This window comes from Somniosus microcephalus, chromosome 13, assembly GCF_052327205.1.
Source record: "Somniosus microcephalus isolate GS21.2 chromosome 13, FLI_Smic_1.0, whole genome shotgun sequence".
In the NCBI taxonomy this organism is placed as follows: domain Eukaryota; kingdom Metazoa; phylum Chordata; class Chondrichthyes; order Squaliformes; family Somniosidae; genus Somniosus; species Somniosus microcephalus.
This window is the reverse complement of record NC_140999.1, coordinates 17,265,704-17,285,637: the sequence shown is the minus strand read 5'-3', so window position 1 is coordinate 17,285,637 and position 19,934 is coordinate 17,265,704. Positions and strand designations below refer to the sequence as shown.

Genomic DNA, 19,934 nt, shown 5'->3' with positions numbered 1-19,934 from the left:
CCGTCCTCCTTTTGCACTGCAATGATGATGATTGCTTGGGTTGTATCTAGTTGAGCTGCTAATTTGTACAGTTGGATGCCTTTGTTGCAGCTACACATTGTTTCTGTCCATCAGCCAACTGCCCGAATAGTTAGAACATCCATACTTTAACACATCTTCCTCCTACCCCGCCTCTCTCCATCGCTCCACTTCTGAAAATGATATTCCATATATGGCTGCAATTCCACAACTAACATTAGCATCTATTAAGTGGCCATGCTCGTCTGAGCAAAGACTGTGGTCAGCAGGTTCATTGACCATGGGGACCATCACAGCTGAGCGTGACCCATCTCTTTCCCCAGTGTCCATAACGTACATTTTAAGCTGGAGTAACTAGATGGCAACCGAAAATAGGACTGCACTCCTTGAGTCAGATGCAGAGGAAGCAAGCCTGAGTCCCCTTGGCTTCTATGGCTGAGTGCCACACCAGTGGCTTATTTACCCACTTTGTTTAAATATAACCATTGTACCATTCGCTCATGATGACCAAAGACTGAGGTCAACTGTTGATGTATTTTGTGCTGGACAAAGTGCTGAAAGTTAATCGACCGCTCCATGACACAAATGACACGAGCATCACTCAAGCACATCCTGAAGGCGTTTTAACACTTTTTTTTAAAAATTTTCTTTTAAAACAGGACAGTGATGAAGACAAGAGTGATGATAATCTTGTAGTTGATGTTTCCAATGAGGTCAGTACAATTTTTTTTACATGTTTGTGAAAACCAGGTTTTGTCATTTTAGAATTGGTCAAAGCTTTGTCATAATTGTTGTAGACCGCCTGTCCTTCATCTTTCATATAAATATTAAAAACTGAGTGACTCATTGTGTTCGTTAAATGGTGACCAATCCGAAATCTTAACAATGAAGAAAAGCTACCGATAAAAACAAACTCAAATCATATTCTCTCAAATTATTTTGACTGCACTTTCTTTTCCCTTCAGTCTGCCAACTATTAATACAGGTTAAAGTACAATTTATAACAAACCTAAAAGCTTTGACATTTTTCACTTTTTAAAAAAAAAAAAACCTTGCTCATAAAATTGCCTCATTCCTGTGGGAACTGTGTTGATTGAAGCCTAACCTTTGTCACATTGGCTCCAGGGACGGTGTCTGCGTTTCGTGTGCAGCCAACTTCTCTCCTTCCTGACGCAGTCCTGAGCAATGCCACAATCATGATGGGCTGCCCTACTCGCCACCCAGCCAAGTCCTTTCTAGGCCTGGTCCAGCCCAAAAATGCCATTCCTTGTTCCCGGCCTGCTGCGCTCCATTCCTATCCCACTCCAGGAACTTGAGCACATAAATCTAGGCTGACACTCCAGTGCAGTGCTGAGGGAGTGCTGCACTGTCGGAGGTGCCGTCTTTCGGATGAGATGTTCAACCGAGGCCCCGTCTGCTCTCTAAGGTGGCTGAAAAAAAATCCTATGGCACTATTTCGAAGACGAGCAGGGTAGTTATCCCTGGTGTCCAAGCCAATATTTACCCTTCAATTAACATCACTAAAATAAGCCATGATGTGGAGATGCCGGTGTTGGACTGGAGTGGACAAATGTGAGAAGTCACACAACACCAGGTTATAGTCCAACAGCTTTATTTGAAATCACAAGCTTTCGGAGAGCTGCTCCTTCGTTGGGTGAAGTGAAGAGATGCATATAGGCACAGCATATATAGTCAGAGAACACTGCCAGATGATTACAGGTAATCTTTCTAACTGCCCTTTATCACACCTCGGCAGAGAGATAATCACAGCAATCAAAGGTGTGAATGGTGTCCAAACAGGTCAGTCAGGAAAACATTACATCAAAGAACAATGAGGTGGGGTCACAAGGGGTCAAATGTTGCAGATGCTGGGGTCTGTATGAAAAACAAAAAACAGACAAGCTGGAAATCACAGCAGGTCTGGCCGCATCTGTGTCCGGTGGTCACGAAAGGTGCAATATAAATGCAAGTCTTTCATTTTAGCCTACAGTCACCCCAACACGTTCTTGGGCTCATTGCTGGCCCCAAAACCAGTTTCAGTTCGATGTGCTCTTCATGCTAATATTCGCTAACTATGGTTGCAACTACAGTTGGCATAAACACCAACAGCCAATCTCCAGGCGCCATCCTACAACTCATACGCTTCATCCTTGACCACAATGTCTTCACCTTCGACAACCAGTTCTTTACCCAAACACACAGAACAGCCATGGGGACCAAATTCGCACCCCAATACGCCAACATCTTCATGCACAAGTTCGAACAAGACTTCTTCGCTGCACAGGACCTCCAACCAATATTATACACCAGATACATCGACGACATTTTCTTCCTATGGACCCACGGCGAAGAATCACTGAAAGGACGACACAATAACATCAACAAGTTCCATCCCACCATCAAACTTACCATGGACTACTCCTCAGAATCGGTTTCATTCTTGGACACACGAATCTCCATCAAAGACGGACACCTCAGCACTTCACTCTACCGCAAGCCCACGGACAACCTCACGATGCTCCACTTCTCCAGCTTCCACCCTAACCACGTTAAAGAAGCCATCCCCTATGGACAAGCCCTGCGAATACACAGGATCTGCTCAGACGAGGAGAAACGCGATGGACACCTACAGACGCTGAAAGACGCCCTCGTAAGAACAGGATATGACGCTCGACTCGTCGATCGACAGTTCAGACGGGCCACAGCGAAAAATCGCATAGACCTCCTAAGACAAACACAGGACACAACCAACAGAGTACCCTTCGTCGTCCAGTACTTCCCCGGAGCGGAGAAACTACGCCATGTTCTTCGCAGCCTTCAACATGTCATCGATGACGACGAACACCTCGCTAAGGCCACCCCTACGCCACTACTACTCGCCTTCAAACAGCCCATCATTCGCAGCAAATTACCCAGCTTTCAGGAGAACAGCGACCACGACAACCTCTGCAAGACATGCCAGATCATCAACACAGATACCATCATCACACGTGAAGACACCACCCACCAGGTACATGGTACATACTCATGTGACTCGGCCAACGTTGTCTACCTCATACGTTGCAGGAAAGGATGCCCCGGAGCATGGTACATCGGCGAGACCATGCAGACACTGCGACAACGGATGAACGGACACCGCACAACAATCGCCAGGCAGGAGTGTTCCCTCCCAGTCGGGGAACACTTCAGCAGTCAAGGATATTCAGCCTCCGATCTTTGGGTAAGCATTCTCCAAGGCGGCCTTCGAGACACACAACGCAAAATCGTCGAGCAGAAACCGATAGCCAAGTTCCGCACTCATGAGGACGGCCTCAACCGGGATCTTGGGTTCATGTCACGCTACATGTAACCCCACCTGACGTAGTCATCCAGACTCGAGTCGTCGTTGGCCTGTTCTCTCTACACAGATGCGGCCGAACCTGCTGTGATTTCCAGCTTGTCTGTTTTTTGTTTTTCATACAGACCCCAGCATCTGCAACATTTGACCCCTTGTGACCCCACCTCATTGTTCTCTGATGTAATGTTTTCCTGACTGACCTGTTTGGACACCATTCACACCTTTGATTGCTGTGATTATCTCTCTGCCGAGGTGTGATAAAGGGCAGTTAGAAAGATTACCTGTAATCATCTGGCATTATTCTCTGACTATATAAGCTGCGTCTTTATGCATCTCTTCACTTCACCTGACGAAGGAGCAGCGCTCCGAAAGCTTGTGATTTCAAATAAAACTGTTGGACTATAACCTGGTGTTGTGTGACTTCTTACATTAAAAAAAACCAGATCATCTGGTCATTGTCACATTGCTGTTTGTGGGAGCTTGCTGTGTGCAAATCGGCTGCTGCGTTTCCTACATTACAATAGTGACTCCACTTCAAAAAGTACTTCATTGGCTGTAAAGCACTTTGGGACATCCGGTGGTCACGAAAGGTGCAATATAAATGCAAGTCTTTCATTTTAACCTACAGTCACCCCGACACGTTCTTGGGCTCATTGCCGGCCCCAAAACCAGTTTCGGTTCGATGTGCTCTTCATGCTAATATTCGCTGGCTATGGTTGCAACTACAGTTGGCATTAAAAAAAAACAACAAAAAAAAACCACGTATTGCTGAAAACCGGCTTTGGGTTGAAAATGAGTTGATTTGGGCCGAAGTGGTTCAGAACAAGTTTGAGGTGGGACTGCAAGCTGGGGGTTGGCAGAAGACTGCTTTTCAGCTGCTTCCCTGGGTGCTGCCGAACACCTGGGACCTCGCGCCAGGAATCTTCCCCCCCCCCCCCCCCCCCCCCAAGGAGCCGAATCCCAGGACCCATCAAACGATGAAACTGCAGCAGACCCCCAGTGCTACCAAAGTCCTCTAATTTCTTTCTCTCCTTTCCCCCCCCCCCCCCTTTCTAAGGACAAGGGGTAAGCCATTTAGGACTGAGATGAGGAGGAATTTCTTCACCCAGGGAGTGGTGAACCTGTGGAATTCTCTACCACAGAAGGCAGTTGAGGCCAATTCATTAAATATATTCAAGAAGGAGTTGGATATATTTCTTAAGGCTAAAGGGATCAAGGGATATGGGGCGAAGGCAGGGACAGGATACTGAATTTGGGTGATCAGCCATGATCTCATTGAATGGCGGAGCAGGCTCGAGGGGCCGAATGGCCTACTCCTGCTCCTATCTATGTTTCTGTTTCTCTGCAACCATGCTCCTAAACAGCAGGTCTCAACCACGAACTCTTGCTGTGTATCTTCGACTTTAATAATAAAAAATAAGAAATAAAAATGGAGTACATAGGTAATGGAGTAATAAAGCCAGGGTTATGCAGTTTTCATTGAATGATGATTTTGTCCATCTTTCTATCTGCAAAATGGCATTTTAAAAGAAATCCTAGAATACCATGGATTTAAAAACCTGGGTTTCAGGAGCAGTCAGCATGGGTTAGTAATGGGCAGCTCATGCTTGACTAGCTTGATTGACTGACTTGCTGGTGGAAATCAAAATGTATAGATAAAGGGAATGTAGTGCATGTTGGATATATAGATTTTCAAGAAGGGGGTTGATAAGTTGTCACATAGGAGATGTGTTCTGAAAATGGACGCACATGGTATTAAAGGGAATGCAGTCACGTAGACAGAGAGCTGGCTTGGGGACAGAGTAAGGTGTAAGTGGCTGTATTTAGATTTGGCAGGCTGTGGGCAGTGTTGTGCCCCAGGCGTTTATGCTGGGACTCCTTTTTTTTTTTCATTTTTATGTAAATGATTTACACAGAGGAATGTTGTTGTAGTTTGCTAATGACAGCGAATTAGGGGGCATGGCAAACTGAGGACAAATGCAAGAGATTACAGGAGGACATAGACCGGTTATAGCGGAGTGGCAGATACAGTTTAATACAGAGAAATGTAAAGGAATAATGTGGGGGCGGGGGCAGGGGGAACAAACAGTGAAAGTAACTATACCCTAATTAGTAAGATTCTTAACGAGCAGACGAACCGAGAGATCTAGGGGTGCAGATATGTAGATCTTAAAGTGGGAGATCAGGTAGAGAAGGCCAAGGGTAAATGAGATTTATGGTTTTATACGTCGAGACTATATGGAAAAATTGGGGCCTCCTGTAAGTAGATCCTTTGTCCGTTACTTTCTGGAGTTGGTTTGCACTGTGCAAAATCTACTTGTATGATGATGTAACACTGCATCCACTTGACATACGAACTGGATGTCGTGTCTTCCATGTATCCCGTTGCTTGTGCTTACCCAGGTGGACTGCTTACACTGCATTGAAACGAGACAAGAACAAAATATCAAGTTGTTTTGTTGCTGAGCAAATGAATGTGCAGAGTAACCATTCTAACCAGACTCGTACAACTTAGTGGGGGGGGGGGGGGGGAATTGGTCCTCGTCTAGTCCAATCGGTGCCTGTGTTACGAGTGCTGCCTGAAAATGGCATTGAACCCCTGGCATTTGCGAATGAGGGACCGAACGCCTGTTTAGGGACACTCGGCAAACTTCGCCAGCACTGAGCGGTGCGTGTGCCGGGCATGTGAAACTGGTTGGAGCGTGCACAGGGCATGGTCTGACCAATGCTATCTTAAAATAGCAATCTGGTTTCTCTGTACATCATAGGACCCCGATTTGCATATTACAAGGGGCCTACCACCGGAAATGGGCAGGCATTCTGTTAGGATAAGCCGACTGACCTATTTTGAGGCTGTTAGCATCCCTTTAACACCAAGTTTAAATTGGACCCGCTTGTGTGTTACTTGGTATATCGCATCATCCGACTCAATGTCTGTAATCCCACAGGAGATCCACTCAATAAACCATGAGGGGGAAAGGAATGGAAGGTTATGATCGGGTTAGATGAAGAGGGGTAGGAGGAGGCTTGTGTGAAGTATTAACATAGGAACAGGAGGAGGCCATTCAGCCCCTCGAGCCTGTTCCACCATTCAATGAGATCATGGCTGATCTGTGACCTAACTCCATATACCCGCCTTTGCCCCATATCCTTTAGGTTTTTGCTTACCCAAAGGTATTACCAATCTCCGATTTAAAATAAACAATTGACCCAGCATCAACTGCCTTTTGTGGAAGAGTTCCAAACTTCTACCACTCTGCATGTTTCCTAACTTCACTCCTGAAAGGCCTGGCTCTAATATTTTAGACTGGCCCCCAAGTTCTAGACTCCCCAACCAGCGGAAATAGTTTTTCTCTCTCTACCGCTATTGGTTCCCCTTAATATCTCAAACTGCAATTAAATCATCCCTTAACCTTCTAAATTCCAGAGAGTACAACCCTAGTTTGTGTAAAATCTCTTTGTAATTTGACCCTTTGTGTCCTGGTAAACCTACGCTGCACTCCCTCCAAGGCCTTGAGCACCAGCAAGGACCAAGTTGGGCCGAATGGCCTGTTTCTACGTAATACAGACTACGGGCAGGTTCGGGGGAAATTCCAGGCTCCCTGGGCCATCCATTGTCTTCAGTTCCCACGTCCTGAACTTGACCAAATGTCAGCACTGCAGTATTTTTCCTTTTCATAGTTAAATTTTGCTCAAATTCAGACGTGGGTTACAGCTTGCTTTTTTGAACTTGTAAAGCCAAATGGAGTCTAGCCCCAGCTGAAGGTGGTGGTGGTTCTAGGAGCCTGTCGATCCAAAGACTGTCGATGCGATACATGCTTGGCTGCAGTTTTTTTTTCTCTCTTGTTGATGGAAGTGCAAACTAAAAGAGCAGCTTTGGCAATGGATCTTCTGTGCCTGGCGGCTAGATCTGATGGCGTAATGAAAATGTGAACTTGTGTACAGACACGAATGCCTGACTGACTGACTGACTATCAGATGTAGTTCTCCTGCTGCTGAAACGAAGGATGTCGAGGTTGCTGCCAAAAGTGAGAGCCCCTCCCCTCCCCAGGCGGAAGACGCTGACGTGCACTGGGATTTGTTTCCATGTTGCGCCTGTTGCCTCTCGAATTGATGTGAATGTAGGTGGTGAGTGGCAACTGGCTATTGGACCACAGGGAGCATCACAGCAGAGCCATATCCTCTCCTTACCCATAGTGCCCTCGCAGGTAGTTTGCTCCCCACCCCAAAAAAAAAGTCCACGTGCATTGAGACCAATTGTAGCATTCTTGCCACTGGCCCAGCTAAGATCAACTAACTCCGTACAGACTGGAGATAGAGTATTTTTTTAAAAATTTTATTCGGACTTTTATTCTTCTTACTGTGGACTAATGGCACGGTGTTGCGTCTTGCAGGAACCGTCATCGCCTCACAGCAGTCCTTCCCAAGCAGCACATGAAAATGGATTAGACAAACTTCACGTGAGGAGGAAGAACCAAGTGAATAGTCCCACATCCTTGGTTTCCACCAGTAGCACTCCTCCTCCTCCTCTGAAAAGTAAAGACCCAGTCGTGGTAAGTATTTCTCTCGCCTGCAATTGCCCACAACCCCCCTTGCATCTGGATGGCTGAATTAAAATGACCACCGGTTCATCTGAAATGGATTGTCGGCTCAACTGCGAGGCGTGTTTTCGAGTAAGTCGGGAGTCTCTCTCTCGCTGCTGTTCTAGTCAACATTCCTCTTTCAACTGCTTTCCAACACATTAACTGATCATTCATCTCGCTTGCTGTTTGTGGGACTTCTGCTATGTTTGCCTATTCACCAACAGTAACTTGAGCACGTAGTCTAGGCTGACACTCCAGTGCAGTGCTGAGGGAGTGCTGCACTATTGGAGGTGCCGTCTTTCGGCAGAGACGTTAAACCGAGGCCCCGTCTGTCGTCCTCTGGTGGACGTGAAAGATCTCGCGGCACTATGTGGAAGAGGAGCAAGGGGAGTCCTCCCCGGTGTCCTGGCCGATATCCTTCAACCAACATCACTAACACCGATTATCTGGTCATTTATCTCATTGCTGTTTGTGGGAGCTTGCTGTGCGCGCTCTTTCCTTTCCTTGCTTCAGTTTAAAAACTGTCTAACTACTATTTGTGTTCTTGATGGCAGAACGAGAAATCCAGTACACCTGGTCTTAAGTCCAATATACCAGCGTCACGGAATGATTCTGCAACCCCCAGCACCAGTGGCACATCACAGCTCTGTTCAGCTTCTGGCAAAGCGGGGTCTGATCCTCTCGGTAATCGGAGCTTTTTATTATTTATTGATGTGATGCCTATTATTTCTGATTTTTAACACAAGTTCTGTATCCACAAAAGTGTTTTTTTTAGTAAAGGCGTATAATTTAAGAGCTCCCAATGATGTTTTGAGGCCTTGTCGCGCCCCTTGTATCTGCTGTCGAGAGGGCCGGAGGTTTGGTACCCTGCCTCCAGACCTCTGCCCTCTTTGGCCAACTCATGATTGCCACGGACCCCTATTTTATATCCATTTCCCCTTTTGCCTGACAATTGCATGGCTCAAATCAGGAGAGGAACTGAACCTGAATCGCCCCACGTGGTGATTCTACAAAGCTGCCCACAGATCTACTTATGAAGAGGAAGTTCTTCCTCCTCCAAGTTCATTCAATGCAGTTAAAACAGGTGCTCCTATTACCTGTACTTCTCATAGAATCATACAGCGCAGAAGAAGGCCATTCAGCCCATCATGCTTGTGCCGGTGATTTGAAAGAGCCATCCAATTAGACCCACTCCCCTGTTCCATAGAATTACTCTAAGTATTATTGCTCCATTGTGCAGTTACTCCCCCTGCTCGTGGCGGGGGAGAAAAAACTGCTTGGGTTCAAACAGTCCTCCAAAAGATTGACCATTAAATTGAATTAGATTAGATTTGTAGGGAACAGATAATTACTTTTTTTTTTAATAGTCGGATAGTGCCGTAGAAACCGCGTTTGTGTAATTGAGTTAATGTTCTGCAGAAATATCACCACAAATTGTGTGCTTGGATGAAGCCACTTGTAGAGAACTAATTTTTTTGCTTTCTCCATTAGCCTTAGGCTTAAAGACGCCCCTGTCCGTTCAGGGTGCTTTCCCCGTCCCGTTCGGGATGGTTCACACTGCGGTAAACGGCGGGATTGCTGGTGCCAATGCCTACGCGGGCTTACACTTTGCTTCCCCTCAACTCAACGGTGGAGCCTCGGCCTCCACATTTGGACGCTCATCTGTGGTAAGCTGTGCATTTTTGGTTATTGTCCAGACAATTCTTAAAAGACAAAATTCACAACCGGGAAATGTATAGTGAATCCTCAGCACCACCAGAAGGAAGGGAGAGGGGAAGATAAACGGCCGAGGATTGTTTGTCTATTAAATGTTTGTTTACTATAATTATTTTCATTATAATGTGGAGGCTCGGTGGTTGAATAGATTCAAGACCGAGATCATAGACTTTTGGATACTAAGGGAATCTGAGGATATGGGAATCGGGTGGGCAAGTGCAGTTGAGGTCGATGATCAGCCATGATCTTATTGAATGGCAGAGCAGGCTCGAAGGGCTGAATGGCCTACTCCTCCTATTTCTTAAATGCTCCATTTTTTGGGGAAGTTTGTGCCCATTAAGGTAAAGAATGCTTGTGCTGGGCACTGTGACTTTCCACTTCGGGCATCAGTGTTGCCATCGAGCATCCCCAGGCCGTGTCTAGCCTGGTTCGATGCAGAGTGAAGCATTTCCCTGTCTGCTCGAGCAATGGGTTTTGATCCCAGCCTCCAAAAGATCGCCCCCTGCTGCAGGAGTGTCCAACATACAGCAGCTCGAGGCCTGGCAATCCGGCCTTCCACGCTTGGTCAAGTCGGTCCTATTTATGCTTCTACTTCTTACTTGCTGGTTTATCCTGTTGGAATATTGTGGGCCTGGAGATTTGAAAGGGGCTGTTGCCTCATTGACTGATAAATCTCAAATCACAAAACCTGTTGGTATCAGCAAATGTCGAGATATGCAAATTAATGGGAGCCTGGCTTTAAACTTTATATGTGGCCCCCTGAGGTTCCGTGATATGCACCTTTGTGGCTCATGAAAGGAAAAAGCTCAGACGCTCCTGCTCTGTTAGTTTAACCTTTTTTTTCTTCATTTCCTTCACCAGCCGTACTGTGGCTTCTGAGTGAGATTGGCAATTAATTCCAAATTCAAAGCAGTTTTCTTCTCTGGGCCTCATCACTTAGGACCGACGACTGGCCCAGCACATTCCACGAATTACCTTGATTTATGTTTTTTTGTTGTTGAACTAAATGAGTCCTCATTGTGTATGGGATCAAAATTGGATTGTTGAAAACGACTCTGCTTCTGTGTATGTGCTGGAAATGTTTACCAACTGAGCGATTTAAACTATTGGGCATCTTACTCTGTGTGCAGGAGACCTCAGCGTATTGTACACACAGTTCCCTTTTAGAAATAGCTCTCAAGTGTCGGTACATGGCTGGTGGGTGGAGGGGTGGGTCGGGGCGCATTAAATGCCGACTTGTGAATTAATTAATTCAGTCTTTTATGTTCACAAAACATGTCCCACGTGCCTGAGTCTGCCTTTGAACAGAAAGCCGAGGTGTCTCGTTTTCAAATCCAGACCAGATAGTGTTCCAGCTGCTGAGCATTTAATAGTTGTGGGTTTCAGCAGAGCTCAGTCCCTCAAGTCATACTCGTCTGTGGTAAGCTGAGCGCTTTTTGTTATTTTTCTGTCCGGGTTTCCAAAAAAAGAAGTTCTTAAGACCGTACAAAACAAAGTTCAGAACCTTCAAACGTATTTTGCAGTTACCACTACATAACAACTTGGCATCTTTAAAGGTAGTGAAACATTCCAAGACACTTTGCAGGAGCGATTATCAAATAAAAGACACCAAGCGGGGGTGTCAAGCACCAGGGGTCACAGTCTAAGGATAAGGGGTAAGCCATTTAGGACTGTGATGAGGAGGAATTTCTTCACCCAGAGAGTGGTGAACCTGTGGAATTCTCTACCACACAAGGCAGTTGAGGCCAATTCATTAAATATATTCAAGAAGGAGTTAGATATATTTCTTAAGGCTAAAGGGATCAAGGGATATGGGGAGAAGGCAGGGAACGGGTACTGAATTTGGATGATCAGCCATGATCTCATTAAATGGCGGAACAGGCTCGAGGGGCCGAATGGCCTACTCCTCCTATCTTCTATGTTTCTATAAGCCACATAAGAAATATTAGGACAGGTGACCAAAAGCTTGGTCAAAGAGGTAGGTTTTAATGAGGGGCGAGAGGGGTTTACGGAGGGTATTCCAGAGCTTAGGCCCAAGGCAATGGTGGAGCGATGAAAATCAGATGTGCAAGAGGCCAGAATTGGAGGAGCCCAGAGATCTCTGAGGGTTGTGGGGCTGGAGGAGGCGGCCGAGATGGGGAGCGGGCGAGGCCTTGAAAACAAGGATGACAGTTTTTTTTTAAATCGAGACGTTTGCCAGACCAGGAGCCAATGTAGGTCAGCAATGTAGGTGAACGGGACTTGATGCGAGTTAAGATACGAGGGAGACTATTGGATGAGCTCAAGTACAGGGTGAGAGGCAGACCAGAAGAGCATTGGAATAGTTGAGCCCACTAGAAGGAGGGGGAAGATTAACGTCAAAGGATTATTTGCCGATAAATGCTTTTATAAAATGTATTTTGTGTCCATTTGAGGTGAAATGGAGAAAAAGGCAAAACCTTTCCATCCGTGTACCCATTGACTGTCGACCACTCCTGAGTTTATTAGTCGCAAGTAAAGCAGAACTGCAATAATCTGTAAACTTTTTTTTCTTTCCCGCCCATCTGCTTTCAAAAGAAAAAAACAATTGATTCCCAATTTCTAATCTAAAGTGTCCTGTTTACCTGTTTATCGCTTGTTCTAACCCCATGTTTTGGTGTGCCTAGGCTGGGTTTGAGCCTCACTCTCACAAACGAGGCCCAGGACTTCCCGGGAGCCTATCGGCAGCAACTGCAGGAAAACCGTAAGTACTGCAAGAATAAAAGTAGAATACAGTTCACTTTGTGCTCAACATGTGGCTTTGTATCTTAGAAGAACTGTAACTGAAAGTTGGGCTTGCTTTTACATAGAATAGAGGAACATGTGTAGGCCATTCAGCCCCTTGAGCCTGTTCCGCCGCTATCTCCACTCCATCTATCTTGACTCTACCCCTTAATACCCTTACCGAACAAAAATCTATTAATCTCAGTGATTATTAGAATAGAGGGGACTTTGAGGAGGCCCGATAAGAATCTGAAGTTAGAACAACTACTGCAATGACTTGAGGTGTGATGGTGGAGGAGAGAGAAATGGAGGAGTGTAGGAAGAAAATTCCACAGCTTGGGTCCTAGACATTGAAGACACGGCCATCAATTATCCAGTGAAGGGAAGGTGCCAGAATTGGCAGAGGACTAGAGGTTTTGGAGATGGGGAGGGACAAGGCATTTTAAATATGAGGATGAGAATTTTAAACCGGAGGCGTTGAAGAATCTGGAGCTAATGTAGGTCCGCAAGGTGAGGCGCGATGGGACAGCAGGATAGGGTTACAGGCAGCGAAGCAGGGTTATGGATGAGTTGAAGTTTACAGTGACAAATTCATAGATGAACGTTTCCGCAACAGACGGGTTGACACGGTAGCAGGGGTGGGCAATGGTGGAGGTGGCAGTCGGCATGTCTTTGTGAGGAGAGGATATGGGGTTGGAAGCTCGGCTCAGGGTTGACTAGGAGGCCGAGGTTTCAAGCAATCTGGTTCAACCCGAGGCCGTGACTAGGGAGAGGGGATGGCATCGGTGACTAGGGTGTGGAGTTTCTGGTGGGAGCCAAAGATGATGATGGGCAAGAAATTTGGGAAGGACCAATTTTGGGTGACTAGGGGATACTGGGCCTCGAACTCCATTGTCATCGAGCCAGCGTGATGCTATCTGGCCCAAATTCTAGGCCAATAGCTTCGATCTCCCCAATATTTAACTGGGAGGGGGAAATTGCTGCTCATCCAATATAGAATTAAGAAGTTGGGTGGAAGTTTTAAACACACAGGGTAATTATTGTCGAATAAGTAAGCATGGTGGTGCCACTGGCACAATAGTTAAATGGTTATTCAAAATGTCCACTCTCTCGTTTGAGCTTACTTGGCATTCCTTGCTATTCAGGGTCAATGATATCAGGAGTGGGTTCCAAGAATTAATGGGATCTGTTTTCTGGCAAGAGGAGGAATTATTGGGCCAGAAATTGCTGAACGGGGCTTGCAGCCCCGTTTTTGCACTTACCCCGCGCTCCTGCCGATCAGCTCCAGGGACGCCTGCACTTGCTGAAACAGAAGAATCCCGGGCAGCGTATGACGTCACGCCGCCCAGGAGTGCAGCCAGCGCGAAGCCAGGAGCGTGCAGTGCAAGTGAGACACGCCCCTTGAGGTCTCAGTTTCACTGGACACGCCCCCAATGTTTCTGTCAAGCTGCTAAGCATTTTTACATGCAAAGCAGCAGTTTAAATAGGTTTTTGGAAGTTTTTTGAAGATTTTGGTAACTTTTTTATAAACTTTTTTAAATGTTTACATTATTTTGAGTAATCTGAAGTAGTTTTAAAGAGAATTAAAGCAATTTAAAGACTTTTAAAAGCCCTAAAAGAATTTTTTTAATTCCATTTATTTATTTAGCAATGTCGTCGTCATACGTGTCTTCACACTGTTCCCTTTGGGGAACTGTATGAAGTGGTGGAAGGATTTATGCCCATGATTAACGCTCATTCCGTGACCGTAACCATCTTTGAACCAGCCATTAGGGCGGTTAGTCCTATGGCGGGAGGGTTTTACGGGCTCCCACAAGCTATACAAGGAGGGGGGGCCACCCACACCCACGGACGCAAATATCCCACTGGATGTCAACCCAGAATTTAGAGCCGGAGCTCCGACTCCACTTGCCGGGACTGTCTGGAGCGGGGTTCGAAACCCTACCCTGATCTGGCCCAGCGGCGGGGATCCTACCGCTATGACAAAGGCCCAATCCGATTAGCAACGTGAAATGGCAGCATAGGGCTCCAGTCACGGGGAGGGAAAAGGCGCAGGAAACGTATGGGTGTCACCTTTTGTGCGGAGTGGGCCTTTTGCATAGCAGTAAGCATCCCCGCCGCTGGGCCAGAAGGAGTAAGGTTTTGAACCCCACTCCAGACAGTCCCGGCAAGTGGAGTCGGAGCTCCAACTTTAAATTCTGGGTGGACATCCAGCGGGATACTTGCGTCCGTGGGTGTTGGTGGCCCCCCCCCCCTCAGATGGGTTGTGGGAGCCCGTAAAACCCTCCCGCAATAGGACTAACCACCCTAATGGCTGGTTCAAAGATGGTTACGGTCACGGAATGAGCGTTAATCACGGCCATAAATCCTTCCACCACTTCATACAGTTCCCCAAAGGGGAATACATACATACATATACATACAAATCCGGCCTCGGGTGACTGTCTGTGTGGAGTTCGCACATTCTCCCCGTGTTTGCGTGGGTTTCCTCCGGGTGCTCCGGTTTCCTCCCACAGTCCAAAGATGTGCGGGTTAGGTTGATTGGCTGTGATAAAATTGACCCTTAGTGTTAGGGGGATTAAATACGTGGGGTTATGGGGATAGTGTGGTATATGTGTTGGTGTAGGGGTTACGGGGATCGGGGGTGGGATATGTGTCGGTGCAGGCTCGATGGGCCGAAATGGCCTCTATCTGCACTGTGAGGATTCTGTGATTCTGTGATATACGTAAAGGAATATATGTGGACATACATACATAACTCATTCTCACATTCCATTCACACAGCCACAATTGCTCCTTCTACCTATCGTTCTGAAAACCCTTTTTTTAAAATAAAAATAAAAAAAAATTTTTTAACTTTAAAACTTACTTAAAATTTCTTAAAATAACTTCCCTCCCTTTCCCAAACAAAAATATTGCATTTCAGAAGCTCCACGATAAAATATATCTTCCTCCGCAGCCAATGAACAACTTTACACTTGCTTTTTTCAAGTGTAACTTCTGAGGACTTACCCTCACTGAATCCATCATTGAAATCCACAAAGTTCACTGCGCAAGCGCTGCCTGTGCAGTCGCACGCGCTGTGAATAGACCTCGGGTCTGGAAATGCCGGCGTTCCCCGCATGCGCTGTTCCTGCTGAACGCCGGCATTTCCAACGGCCAGATGCGTGAGTACCCCGACCGTACTCACGCTTCTGGCCGCGAATTTCTGGCCCAATGTGGTGGGGGGGGGGGGGGGCGGGTGGGAATTGTGTGAAAGTGGGTAAATGGAGTTTAGATCTATCGGAAAGCTCGCTGGGTCAAATGGCCTTTTTCAGTACAGGAAACTTTGTGCTATCCGGCACCGACGGGACCGAGCTGTTGCCGTCCCATCAAAACTGCCGGACAAACCAGCGCTAATGTTGAAACATACGGAGATTTTGAGCTCCGTATCTGGCAACAAACCCTACAGCTTCTAAACAGTCGGCCGTACCTTGCAAGTGTCTCTGTAGCTTAGCAACAGCTTCAGCGAGACCTTGCAGAGCCTGACTGGTGGGGAAAAAAAGCAACGAAAATAAAAAAAACCTAACTAAACGGCTCCTGATTTTTGCCGGTGGCTCGAGCATTCCGGACAGTTAACCTCCGGATAAACCAAAGTTTCCTGTATCTAGATTGTTGTGACCAATGTTCCCGTTAAGCTGTGCGGCCGCTCACCAGCTTTTAAATGGGAAACACCGCGCATGTGTGGAACTTTGGGCCATGCAGCCTGTTAAAGGGGCCGCGTGCCCAAAAATAAAAATTAGAGGGAACATTGTTTGTAATGCCTTTTTTTCTTCTCCTGTCGTCTTTTAACAGTGCCTACTCCTTTCACGTTGGAGCAGACCGACAGATGCAGCCTGTTGCTTTCCCGACTGATGCTCTTACAGGCCCGGGCATCCCACGGCACGCTCGACAGATCAACAACCTCCCTCACGGCGAGGTGGTGTGCGCTGTAGCCGTCAGTAACTTCACAAAGCACGTGTACACCGGGGGAAAAGGCTGCGTGAAGGTGTGGGATATCAGTCAGCCAGGAAACAGGAGCCCGGTCTCACAGCTGGATTGTCTGGTAAAACAGTGTCCTTATTTATCTTTTCCTTTTTAAAGCTTGCTACGGGTCATGCAGCGTCTCAGCGAGGGCACAGTGCAGGAATAAAACCGTGCCCTTGTGCATATAAACATTACTCATGCAGGGCAGGTTTATTTAGGTTATATATACACAGGATATCCCAGCAGAGCTCAACGCTTGTTTACAGTGCATTCCAGCTCAATGGCAGCTTACAGATTCCACACAGCCCAGGCTTGGCCTTGCATATCTACTTTCCCAGCCCTGAAAAGGTTGCATTCGGTTTGAAGCGGGGTCGTCTGACCTGAGTGGTGATTTGTACAGGGCTTACCTGCACTGTCCCTCTGGGCAGGTCCATGAACTGGCTATGATCAAATTCAGTAGCTTGCCTGGGTTAAAATGGTGGTCCTTTTTTTTTTCTTCCACTCCCTTCTCACTAGAGTGCGGGGGAGGAAGGAGTGAAATGAGCGCAGATTGATCCCTAGCATATGCTAAGTTGGCTGATTTCAGGCTAGGGCAGCAGGAAGAGGCCTTTGCACTTGTTAAATCTGCTGAGTCATGTAGAGGAGCTACCTTCCCTTTTGACGGGGATTGTCTGTGTTGCAAAGCTAGAGGCCCACCCGGCTGGCAACTACACGTTGTCCTTGTCTTCTCCACGCTTTGCCCATCTCTCCTCTTTTCCCCCCCCCCCCCTTCCCCGGTGCTGACTCACTGGTGGATAGTTTCATGGATGTCTGGCATCCTCCAGTACTTCACCCAAGTAATGCCGGGAGCAGAAAAATCAGCCTGGCCTCCCACGCCTTATCACTGTCTAGTAACTCCTTATGGAAAGTGCATGTGTGGGTGTTGGTGAGAATAGAATTGGGATCAGCCGAGGTGCCCCCAGCCCACCCTCCAACCCCACTGCTGTTGAAGTGGGGAGGAGGAAGATTAAGATGCTGGAACTGTGTAAAACACTAGGCTGCAGCTGGAATACTGCGTGCAGTTCTGGTCACCACATTACAGGAAGGATGTGATTACACTAGAGGGGATGCAGAGGAGATTTACGAGGATGTTGCCTGGGCTGGAGAATTTTAGCTATGAGGATGGGGTTGTTTTCTTTGGAACAAAGGAGGACGGGGGGGTGACCTAATTGAGGTGTATAAAATTGAGGGGCCTTGATAGGTCCTTCCTATCCACTCTATTTCCCTTAGAAGGGTCAATAACCAGGGGGCATAGATTTAAAGTAATTGGTCGGAGGTTTCAAGGGGATTTGAGGAGAAATGTTTTCACCCAGAGGGTGGTGGGGGTCTGGAACTCGCTGCCTGAAAGGGTGGTAGAGGCAGAGACCCTCATCACAGTTAAAAGGTACTTGGATATGCTCTTGAAGTGCTGTAACCTACAAGGCTACGGACCAAGTGCTGGAAAGTGGGATTAGGCTGGATAGCTCATTGTCGGCCGGCGCGGACAAGATGGGCCAAATGGCCTCCTTCTGTAAATTTCTATGATGGGAAAGCAATAGTGGTAATGGATTCAATAGTTAGGGGAGTTTTTCTGCGGTCGCAGACATGACTCCAGGATGGTATGTTGCCTCCCTGGTGCCAGGGTTAAGGATGTCGCTGAGCGGCTGCAGAACATTGAGGGGGGAAGGGTGAACAGCCAGAGTTAGTGGTTGTGGTCCATATTGGTATCGATGACATGGGTAGAAAGAGGGATGAGGTCTTGCAGGCAGATTTTCAGGAGCTAGGAAAGAGATTAAAAAGCAGGACCTCAAAGGTAGTAATCTCTGGATTGCTCCCGGTGCCACGAGCAAGTGAGTATAGAAATAGGAGGATAGAGCAGATGAATGCGTGGCTGGTGGGAGATGATGCAGGAGGGAGGGCTTCAGATTCCTAGGGCTGGTTCTGGGGGAGGTGGAACCTGTACAGGCTGGACGGGTTGCACCTCAACAGAGCCGGTACCGATATCCTTGCGGGGAGGTTTGCTAATGCTGTTGGGGAGGATTTAAACTAAGTTGGCAGTGGGATGGGCACCAGGATGTAACATTAGAAAGAGGAAACAAAGGGCACAAAGGATTAGGAGAAATAATAGGTGGGGTCAGACTAAGAGAACACAGGATGATCTAAGAGGTTTACAGTGTATATATGTGAACACAAAGCCTAGTGAACGAGGTTGGAGAGCTGCAGGCGCAAATAGCCACATGGGAATATGATATCATGGCAATGACTGAAACCTGGCTTAAAAAAGGGCAGGATTGGGTATTAAATATTCCTGGATACAAGGTGTTCAGGGAAAGATAGGAGGTGGTGTGGCAGTATTGGTTAAGGAGAATGTTAGTGTTGAGAGGGAGGTTGTCCTGGAGGGGTCAAGGACAGAATCTATATGGCTAGAGTTAAGAAATAATAGAGGTGCCATTACTCTACTAGGTGTATTCTATAGGCCGCCAACTAGTGGGGAAAAATATGGAGGAGCAAATTTGCAGAGAAATTAGAGATGCAAGAACTAGAGTAGTGATAATGGGGGACTTCAACTATCCTAATATTGACTGGGATAGTAATAGTGTAAAGGGCAGGGAGGGGGAAGGATTTCTGAAGTGTTCAGGAGAACTTTCTTGATCAGTACGTTTCCCGCCCAACGAGGAAGGAGGCATTGCAGGATCTGGTTCTGGGGAATAAGGTGGGTCAAGTAGAGCAAGTGTCAGTAGGTGAACATTTAGGGAACAGTGATCATAGTATCATAAGGTTTAGATTAGCTATGGAAAAGGACAGGGAGCAATCTAGAGTAAAATAGTTAATTGGAGGAAGGCCAATTTCAGTGAGATGAGTGGATCTGGCCCAGGTAAATTGAAAGCAAAGATTGACGGGCAAAACTGTAGTGGAACAATGGGCTGCCTTTAAAGAGGAAGTAGTTCGGGTACAGTAGAGATACATTCCCACTAGGGAAAGGCAGGGCAACTAAAGTCACAGCTCCCTGGATGACAAAAGAGATGGAGAGTAAGATGAAGCAGATTCTAGGACCACTGCTTTTCTTGATATATATTAATGACTTGGATGTGTGTACAGGGCACAATTTCAAAATTTGCAGATGACAGTAAACTTGGAAGTATAGTGAACAGTGAGGCGGATAGTGATACATTTCAAGAGGACATAAACAGGCTGGCGGAATGGGCGGACACGTGGCAGATGAAATTTAACGCAGGAAAATGCGAAGTGATGCATTTTGGTAGAAAGAATGAAGAGAGGAAATATAAACTAAAGGGTACAATCTGAAAGGGGTGAATAAACAGAGCCCATGGGGTATATGTGCACAAATCGTTGAAGGTGGCAGGGCAGGTTGAGAAAGCAGTTAAAGCTTACGGGATCCTGGGCTTCGTAATAGAGGTATAGAGTACAAAAGCGTGGCAGTTATGATGAACCTGTATAAAATATTGGTTTGGCCTCAACTGGAGTACAGGAAACTTCGATATCCGGCACCGACG

General features: G+C 46.8%; 1 protein-coding gene across 3 annotated transcripts in view; it reads left to right on the top strand.

Annotated features, from left to right (window-relative positions):
• LOC147108096 (transducin-like enhancer protein 1) overlaps window positions 1–19,934 on the top strand; it is a 184,521-nt gene that overhangs the window by 134,422 nt on the left and 30,165 nt on the right. For all 3 annotated transcript variants that reach the window (XM_086004577.1, XM_086004578.1, XM_086004576.1), the window contains 6 exons: window positions 678–731; window positions 7,750–7,908; window positions 8,493–8,622; window positions 9,430–9,605; window positions 12,300–12,376; window positions 16,231–16,480. In XM_086004577.1, the coding sequence (XP_085860703.1) occupies window positions 678–731; window positions 7,750–7,908; window positions 8,493–8,622; window positions 9,430–9,605; window positions 12,300–12,376; window positions 16,231–16,480 (846 nt within the window). The remainder of the gene's footprint in view (window positions 1–677; window positions 732–7,749; window positions 7,909–8,492; window positions 8,623–9,429; window positions 9,606–12,299; window positions 12,377–16,230; window positions 16,481–19,934) is intronic.